General features: G+C 41.4%; 2 protein-coding genes across 3 annotated transcripts in view; both read right to left on the bottom strand.

The window, feature by feature from the left end:
* Positions 1–312: 312 nt before the first annotated feature.
* mvb12a (multivesicular body subunit 12A) lies at positions 313–4,959 on the bottom strand. The gene is made up of 10 exons (XM_059555001.1): positions 4,823–4,959; positions 4,125–4,220; positions 3,923–4,006; positions 3,634–3,733; positions 3,382–3,511; positions 1,601–1,741; positions 1,079–1,194; positions 850–908; positions 558–617; positions 313–390 (listed from the first exon to the last, which is right to left on the bottom strand). The coding sequence occupies exons 1-10, from the start codon at positions 4,928–4,930 to the stop codon at positions 325–327; spliced, it is 960 nt and encodes a 319-aa protein (XP_059410984.1). The 5' UTR covers positions 4,931–4,959; the 3' UTR covers positions 313–324.
* A 783-nt stretch (positions 4,960–5,742) lies between these two features.
* olfm2b (olfactomedin 2b) overlaps positions 5,743–9,054 on the bottom strand; it is a 9,079-nt gene continuing 5,767 nt past the window's right edge. For both annotated transcript variants that reach the window (XM_059554980.1, XM_059554981.1), the window contains exons 6-7: positions 8,533–8,647; positions 5,743–6,723 (exon numbers count right to left, since the gene is read on the bottom strand). In XM_059554980.1, coding sequence (XP_059410963.1) covers positions 6,152–6,723; positions 8,533–8,647 — 687 coding nt within the window. In that variant the 3' untranslated portion in view covers positions 5,743–6,151. The remainder of the gene's footprint in view (positions 6,724–8,532; positions 8,648–9,054) is intronic.

The following is a 9,054-nucleotide window of genomic DNA, read 5'->3' on the forward strand; positions in this document are numbered from 1 at the left end:
CATACTAAACTGCAGCTCAAAATCCCCAGAAAGATATATAAAATATTGTGGTCTTATAAAATGACATGTAAGGCACTTTGTCAAGCCCTTTGATTCGCCTGTTAGTGTTTTGCAGAAACACAAGCACATAATGTGTTTGGACAGAGAAAATCCTTCATGTTCAACCAACCCAGAGAAGAATAGAGGAAATGAGACCAACCAGAAACAGCCCTGCAAAACCTGTAATGAGAGTTTTGGTCGAGCTTGAATATACATCATCATAAACCAGAAATAACTGTGCTTTCATGGACCAGAGCCTGAGAGCTAATCTGATGGGAAATGATCTCATCCACTCGCTGACGGACAGACTCTCCTCGCTGCCTGTTCCTCCACCGCAAACGTGTAGTTATACTGCAGAGAAACAATCGGTCAGTCAAAGCTGCTGAACCACACAGATATGGACAAATGATCAACACGTACAAAGGCAGATTCAAAATAAAAGTCCTACAGAACAATAAGAAAAAACCTTAAAATGATAATGATTTATTATGACGGTAACGCGATGAAGATCTCCTCACCTCATTCTCAATGTCCTGCACTGATTTGATACGGATGTCACTCAGCGTGCTCGCAGACACCTGACAGACACAAACAAGTTTGTTGTGGGTCACGGTGATTGTGACTGGTTAAAGACAGCATTCTTTAAGAGATCCCTTGAAGAGAATTCTCTCATCTAACTATAAAATCTTCACTCTACTCAATCATTCAACAAAACTTCTGTCCGTCTTTATCAAGGAGTAATGACCAGATAAATGTATGTCATTTCTAACATATATCCACATGTTAATGAGTGATGCAGTGACCTCTGACCTTTGAGTTTGACTGAGACTCAAACTTCGGATGTAGAGAGAAAGGAACTCCATCCATCGCTGGAAACGAACGTAAACAAGAATGAGTCACATGACAAAGTCACACAATTTGACTCGTATGACATGTGGGGATTGTTAGATGCATGTTTATGATGACATGTATAGGCCACAGCCTGTGTGTGCTGCTGTTATATGAAGGGATGCTGTGATTGGTCAGTCTGTTGCTGTACCTGTGATCCCGTAGATGCCGCTGTGGTTAGCGCTGTCATACACCACTTCCATCGGGTTGTGTGTGTCCAGCTTACTGCGCCGGCGGGTGACCTTCGGTGGGCCTTCAGGAGGATTGCTATGGACAGAGACAGTCAGAACACCCTGGGAATAACCCTGAACTCCCAAGCAACCACATAGTAATACCCTAGCAACCACTCTTATCACCCTAGCAACCACCCTGGGTACCTTCACTCTAGGGTTTTGTGTTCAGTCAGCACTACAGCTACACCGCTGTGGTTTAAGGCCAACAGCGAATCACTAGAGATGATTTAAAGCTGTGAGAACTATATAATGTGACACTGCTCGAACACTTCTCTGAATAGATATTTCTACCTGCGTGGATACTGCAGAGCCAAACAGCTCATTTGCTTCAGTCTAATTTCACAGTCAAATCATCGAAACATTGGAGTCAGTTTGTGAAATGGTAGAATCTTGATTCATAATGCTGATGTTCTCAGCAGTGATGGCTGTGAAACGAGTACCTGGGCTTGAGAGGCTGCGGGGGGCCGGTTCCTTCCAGAGAGAGACCGCGCATGTCCAGACTGATACTGCGAGGCTTGGCCTGAGGAGTCGGAGTGGAGAACTGGCCCTTTAAACACCACACCACAAACCCATTCATGTCCCTGAAACAAAAACACACAATAAACAACAAGAACAGCCGCCCTGAGCAGCTGATTCCAGAACCAGCGTCCAGAGCGTATGGATCCAGAACCAGCATCCAGAGCGTCTGGATCCAGAAACAGCATCCAGAGCGTATGGATCCAGATCCAGCGTCCAGAGCGTATGGATCCAGATCCAGCGTCCAGAGCGTATGGATCCAGAACCAGCGTCCAGAGCGTCTGGATCCAGAACCAGCATCCAGAGCGTCTGGATCCAGAAACAGCGTCCAGAGCGGCTGGATCCAGAAACAGCGTCCAGAGCGTCTGGATCCAGAAACAGCGTCCAGAGCGTATGGATCCAGAACCAGCGTCCAGAGCGTATGGATCCAGATCCAGCGTCCAGAGCGTATGGATCCAGAACCAGCGTCCAGAGCGGCTGGATCCAGAAACAGCGTCCAGAGCGTCTGGATCCAGAAACAGCGTCCAGAGCGTCTGGATCCAGAACCAGCGTCCAGAGCGTCTGGATCCAGAAACAGCGTCCAGAGCGTCTGGATCCAGAACCAGCGTCCAGAGCGTCTAGATCCAGAAACAGCATCCAGAGCGTATGGATCCAGATCCAGCGTCCAGAGCGTATGGATCCAGAACCAGCGTCCAGAGCGTCTGGATCCAGAACCAGCATCCAGAGCGTCTGGATCCAGAAACAGCGTCCAGAGCGGCTGGATCCAGAAACAGCGTCCAGAGCGTCTGGATCCAGAAACAGCGTCCAGAGCGTCTGGATCCAGAACCAGCGTCCAGAGCGTCTGGATCCAGAAACAGCGTCCAGAGCGTCTGGATCCAGATCCAGCGTCTGGATCCAGAACCAGCGTCCAGAGCGTCTGGATCCAGAACCAGCGTCCAGAGCGTCTGGATCCAGAAACAGCGTCCAGAGCATCTGGATCCAGATCCAGCATCCAGAGCGTCTGGATCCAGAACCAGCGTCCAGAGCATCTGGATCCAGAAACAGCGTCCAGAGCGTCTGGATCCAGAAACAGCGTCCAGAGCGGCTGGATCCAGAAACAGCGTCCAGAGCGTCTGGATCCAGAACCAGCGTCCAGAGCGTCTGGATCCAGAACCAGCGTCCAGAGCGGCTGGATCCAGAACCAGCGTCCAGAGCGTCTGGATCCAGAAACAGCGTCCAGAGCGTCTGGATCCAGAAACAGCGTCCAGAGCGTCTGGATCCAGAACCAGCGTCCAGAGCGCCTGGATCCAGAACCAGCGTCCAGAGCGTCTGGATCCAGAAACAGCGTCCAGAGCATCTGGATCCAGATCCAGCATCCAGAGAGTCTGGATCCAGAACCAGCGTCCAGAGCGCCTGGATCCAGAACCAGCGTCCAGAGCGTCTGGATCCAGAAACAGCGTCCAGAGCATCTGGATCCAGATCCAGCATCCAGAGCGTCTGGATCCAGAAACAGCGTCCAGAGCATCTGGATCCAGATCCAGCATCCAGAGAGTCTGGATCCAGAACCAGCGTCCAGAGCGTCTGGATCCTCATCCAGTATCCAGAGCGTCTGGATCCAGAACCAGTGTACAGAGCATTAGACTATAGAACAGACATGTATAGTGCCTGATATGAGAACCGTTGAATAGAGTGTGTGATTCTAGAGCAGGCATGTGGTGTCTCTCACCCCAGGCAGGTGTACTGCTGCACCATGGTCTTATTCTTGGCTGTGAGTTTGAGGTCTAGAACAGCGGTCGTAACGCTGCCCACAGGAACGATCCGCACACAGATGCGCTTCTTCTTCCCGACAGATGCCTCTGTACACACACACACACACACACACACACACAGTGATTACTCTTCTACAACACATCAGGAGAGACAGACAAGCAGATCTGTGGTGGCTCTAAGGCCCACATCTGTCAATGAAACATCTTACTGGACTCCAGGAATTCTGGGATGTAGCAGTAACCGTGAGGAATCGCCTCTTTATCCGTAATCACCTGCACATCTGTCACAACCAACCCAGCGGATAGATCCTAGAAGAGACAGACAGGAATAAGTCTGATGAGCATGAAACAACAGTGTGTCATTCTCGTCTAACAGCTGCTAGTCCTTTTGTGTTTCACTGAAGAAAGAATGTCATACAGGTTTGGAACGACATGGGAGTGAGTAAATGATGACAGAACGATCATTCACGAATTAATAAACCCTGTAATGCATCTTACCTTACTGTAACACAGATAGTATCCTGACTTGAGTGCAAACCCTCGGATGAAGTTAGCGGAGGCTCCATCTTCAGTCTGAGTGATCTACACACACACAACAGAGTGTAACAGAGTTAATATATATATATATATAACAGAGTTAATGACACTGTCAGAGGCAGATGGCCATGTGACTGCAGGCGTGTGTGTCTGTATTGTTTACCAGGCTGTATTGACCGGGGCAGGTGGTGGTGTTTGACGCCCAGGCCACTGCAGTGATGGGCCTGCTGAAGCCACTGGACGACTCGAACACAGACATCTACACACAGACAGATCAGGAGGATTCAGTACTGATGACACACTGCTCACGGTCACAGAACAACAGCAGATATGACATGATTACACAGACATGTGTGACCCTAAAGCAGAGAAGCAGTTATAACTAGTATGGGTCAGAATTATACTTTTTTCTCTTATGCCGAAAATCATTAAGATGTTAAGTACAGATCATGTTACATGAAGATATATATTGTAAATGTCATACTGTAAATACGTCACAACTTCATTCTTGATTAGTAATATGCATCTCAATGTTTTGATAGTTGTATTTCAACCAAATATAAGACTAACTAAATATAGACTAAATATTAGACAAAAATAAGGTTTTGTGGTCCAGGGTCAGACAGAAATATACAGATAGATAGACAGATAGATAGATGTCAAGTGAACTTCTCTCAGTTAATCACACTGTTAATACTCATTAAATGAAGTGTTTATCAGCTGTTATCATCTCGACGCAGCAGTTATTTCCTCAGTTATTAGTTTAAAACACACGCTATAATCAGCATTAACATCAGCATTTACACTTTAATTGATTATAAATAGCTTTAATAAACACGTGAGGCTGAAAACAGTACTTACAGGCTGATGGTTATGAAGTTTTTTCTCGTTTCCAAAACACGAAACTGACCTGAACTCACTGCCGCGATTAGAGAACAGGAAGCAGTGATAGACTACGACTCCCGTCATGCTCCGCGGCGACGTCACAGCGGACCGCGCATGCTCAGTGGGATTTATCGTTTACTGGTTGTCAAAATCGGGCTGGTGGCAGAAAAGCTTTAGATTAGTATCAAGTTAGTCATCTATATATTCTTTAAGAGTGGTCATTATTTTTCAAATTCAGTTACATAGAAACGTTTGGTCTAAGTTGAATTCAACTGTGTTACCACAGAGGCTACGTTTATGAGAGAGTTTCTACATTTATTCTACATTCTATTTTCACAACAAATAACGTTGAGAACTTATCTAAATGAAAATGTGCATTAAATAGCAGGAGTGTATGGAGATTTTCTCTGAACTCATCACTGCCACCTACAAACACAACCAGCATTTACAATATAAGATCGATACTTGAAATAATATACTATATAAAAGAGCAATACTTCTCCTTTTCTAGTGGTTTAACGTAACTGAAACGAAAAATTAAATAAAAATTAATGCAGAAAAATATAATGGAATTTTAAATAAATAATATGTAAAAAACAAAAACACAAAAAATGACTAAAACTTTTAAAAATAGAAAATACCAAATAGAATATTACCAAAAACTACAATAGTGCCAATCAGTCATAACAAAATAACACTGAACAGCAAACATGAATAAATGAAAGGTAAAATTAATTGTGAGTAATATAATAATGAGATAAAATGTTATATTTCTTAATCTGCTAATTCCATATTGCTTTATTTTTGCTTTACATTTGGTCAGTTTCTTTTAATAAATATGGCACTTGCCATAATAATCCCCAGTTTCTCTACAATACTATACACAAAACAACTGACACATTTATTTATTTATTTTTGTGAAATTGTATGTACATACAGAAGTGCATTTCACAACAGTTGCTGGTTTTTCACAAATAATCTCTCAGAAATTGAAGATGCATATGTGACCCTTAACCACAAAACCAGCCATAAGGGTCAATGTTTTGAAATTGAGATTTTTACATCATCTGAATAAATAATATTTCCATTGATGAATGGTTTGTTAGGATATGACATTATTTGTCTGAGATACAACTATTTGAAAATCTGGAATCTGAGGCCGCAAAAAAAGTCTAAATATTGAGAAAATCTCATCTTTTGTGCTCCAGGGTCACATATTTGCATATTTTGAGTTTTTTCTTCTCTAAGAGGGAAGGTGAGTGGAAGTTGGCATGCGTGGCTCATGCAGGATCAGGGTGTCTGGAGTCAGTCGGTGGAGTTTGCGCGGCGTGTCCTGATGAAGTGCAGCAGCGTGATGTCGTACAGCACCTGGTGTCCATTGTTCCAGGTGTAGAGCGCTCTGACGCGTGGGTTGTAGTCCAGCATGGAGATGTGTGAGTACTGGTTGTGGAAGGCGATGTCGGTGTACTCGTACGAGGCTGAGGCCGTGTGGAAGGTAAAGTGCACTTTAGCTCCAGCCAGGTGTGAGTTGGTGACGTAGAGTGAGCCGCAGATGAGGAAAGCCTCTCCGGCGCTGCGCTTGGAGAAACCTGTGTCCCAGGAGCGCAGCACCTCCAGCGAGTCGGGATGCAGCCGGCTCAGCAGCATGTTCCCACCGCGGCCAATGCTGGAGTACACAGCCCACAGCCCCATCTCATCGGCCATCAGGTCGATGTCGGACGAGCCGCCCCACGAGTACGGGAAGGTGTTGTTGAACCCGGCCTGAGCGAGCGGACGCTGCTGCAAAACACCACCAGACGCCAGATCGTAGCGCACCAGCATGTTACTGTGGTGTTTGTTATAGTACAGAGAGCCATTATACACCACATGACCCGTACCTGAGAGACACAAGCACACACACAAGGAAAATCACTTCTGACAGGTGTAAAGATATTAAAAAACATACTTGCAACATATTATCTTAAAATTCAGACTTCCCCCCCCTGAATTCTGAGTTTACATCTCACAGACTTTTTCTTCCATTTCTGAGCTTACATGATGTAGTTGTAATATTATTAGAAATTCTGATTTAATATGCTGCAATTCACATTTTTTTCTTGTAATCCTGAGTTTAAATCTCAGAATTCTGACTTTTTCATAGTTCTGAGCTTTTAAATTTTTGATTTAAATCTCACAATTCTGACTTTTCTTTTAATTGAGTTTGCATATCACAATTCTGACTTTTCTTGTAGTTCTGTTTACATGTCACAATTCTGACTTTTTCTTGTAGTTCTGGGTTTAAATATCATGATTCTGACTTTATACTTGTAATTGAGTTTGCATATCACAATTCTGACTTTTCTTGTAGTTCTGGGTTTACATATCATAATTCTTAGTTTATTCCTGTAATTCTGAGTTTACATATCACAATTCTGACTTTATTCTTTTAATTCTGAGTTTGCATGTAGTTCTGGGTTTAAATATCATGATTCTTACTTTATTCTTGTAATTCTGAGTTTAAATATCACAATTCTGACTTTTTCTTGTAGTTCTGAGTTTACATATCACAATTCTGACTTTATTCTTTTAATTCTGAGTTTGCATATCACAATTCTGACTTTATTCTTTTAATTCTGAGTTTGCATATCACAATTCTGACTTTTCTTGTAGTTCTGGGTTTAAATATCATGATTCTTACTTTATTCTTGTAATTCTGAGTTTAAATATCACAATTCTGACTTTTTCTTGTAGTTTGAGTTTACATTTCATAATTCTGACTTTATTCTTTTAATTCTGAGTTTGCATATCACAATTCTGACTTTTCTTGCAGTTCTGGGTTTACATATCATAATTCTTACTTTATTCTTGTAATTCTGAGTTGACAGGTGTAAAGATATTAAAAAACATACTTGCAACATATTATCTTAAAATTCAGACTTCCCCCCCCTGAATTCTGAGTTTACATCTCACAGACTTTTTCTTCCATTTCTGAGCTTACATGATGTAGTTGTAATATTATTAGAAATTCTGATTTAATATGCTGCAATTCACATTTTTTTCTTGTAATCCTGAGTTTAAATCTCAGAATTCTGACTTTTTCATAGTTCTGAGCTTTTAAATTTTTGATTTAAATCTCACAATTCTGACTTTTCTTTTAATTGAGTTTGCATATCACAATTCTGACTTTTCTTTTAATTGAGTTTGCATGTCACAATTCTGACTTTTCTTGTAGTTCTGGGTTTACATATCATAGTTCTTAGTTTATTCCTGTAATTCTGAGTTTACATATCACAATTCTGACTTTATTCTTTTAATTCTGAGTTTGCATATCACAATTCTGACTTTTCTTGTAGTTCTGGGTTTAAATATCATGATTCTTACTTTATTCTTGTAATTCTGAGTTTAAATATCACAATTCTGACTTTTTCTTGTAGTTCTGAGTTTACATATCACAATTATGTCTTTATTCTTTTAATTCTGAGTTTACATCTCACCATTCTTAATTAAGTCACACTGACCTTTTTCATATTTTTTTCCATATTGGAAACAAAGTCCCATAACAAGCAGGAGTTATTTGGGTTTGCAATGCCAAATCAGTAGTTGTAGTGTTGGAAATGAAGACAGTCTGTGTTTTGTTTGTTTATTGTTAGTGGATCACATGATTCTCTGTGAATATCACTGAAAGTGTGATAGAATCGCATTCACACCTGCCCATGGGTGAGGAAGATGATGGACGATGAAGTTCTGTCCAGTAGCAAAGTCACCGAGAGACTGATACTCCACCAGACGCCTGCCTTTAAAATAACCATCCATCACCCACACCTACACACACACACCAAACAGATCAGGAACATTATCATTAATTAAAACTAAAATTATTAAACTAAAGCTTATTTTTGTTGCTTGAAATAAACTTTAACTGAAATAAAAATTATGAACCAAGTTAACCTTATGTACTTAAACAATTAAAACAAATAAACTAAAACTTAACAAAAACTATATAGAGATATTTTTTTAAAAGAATAATATGCCACTATAATTTATGTTTATTATATACTTATATTTTTCATTGCTGCCCTTTTTTCATATTCTAAATTCAATTTTGTCGATTTATTTTACAGAAAATACCATATAAGCATCACAGAAGTGCTTCTCAACCAGAGAAATTTCGAAATCAGCAAGTGAACTTAAAATGACTTCAGCTAAAACAACTAAATATTAAGATCTGT

The sequence above is a fragment of the Carassius carassius genome, chromosome 7 (assembly GCF_963082965.1).
Source record: "Carassius carassius chromosome 7, fCarCar2.1, whole genome shotgun sequence".
In the NCBI taxonomy this organism is placed as follows: domain Eukaryota; kingdom Metazoa; phylum Chordata; class Actinopteri; order Cypriniformes; family Cyprinidae; genus Carassius; species Carassius carassius.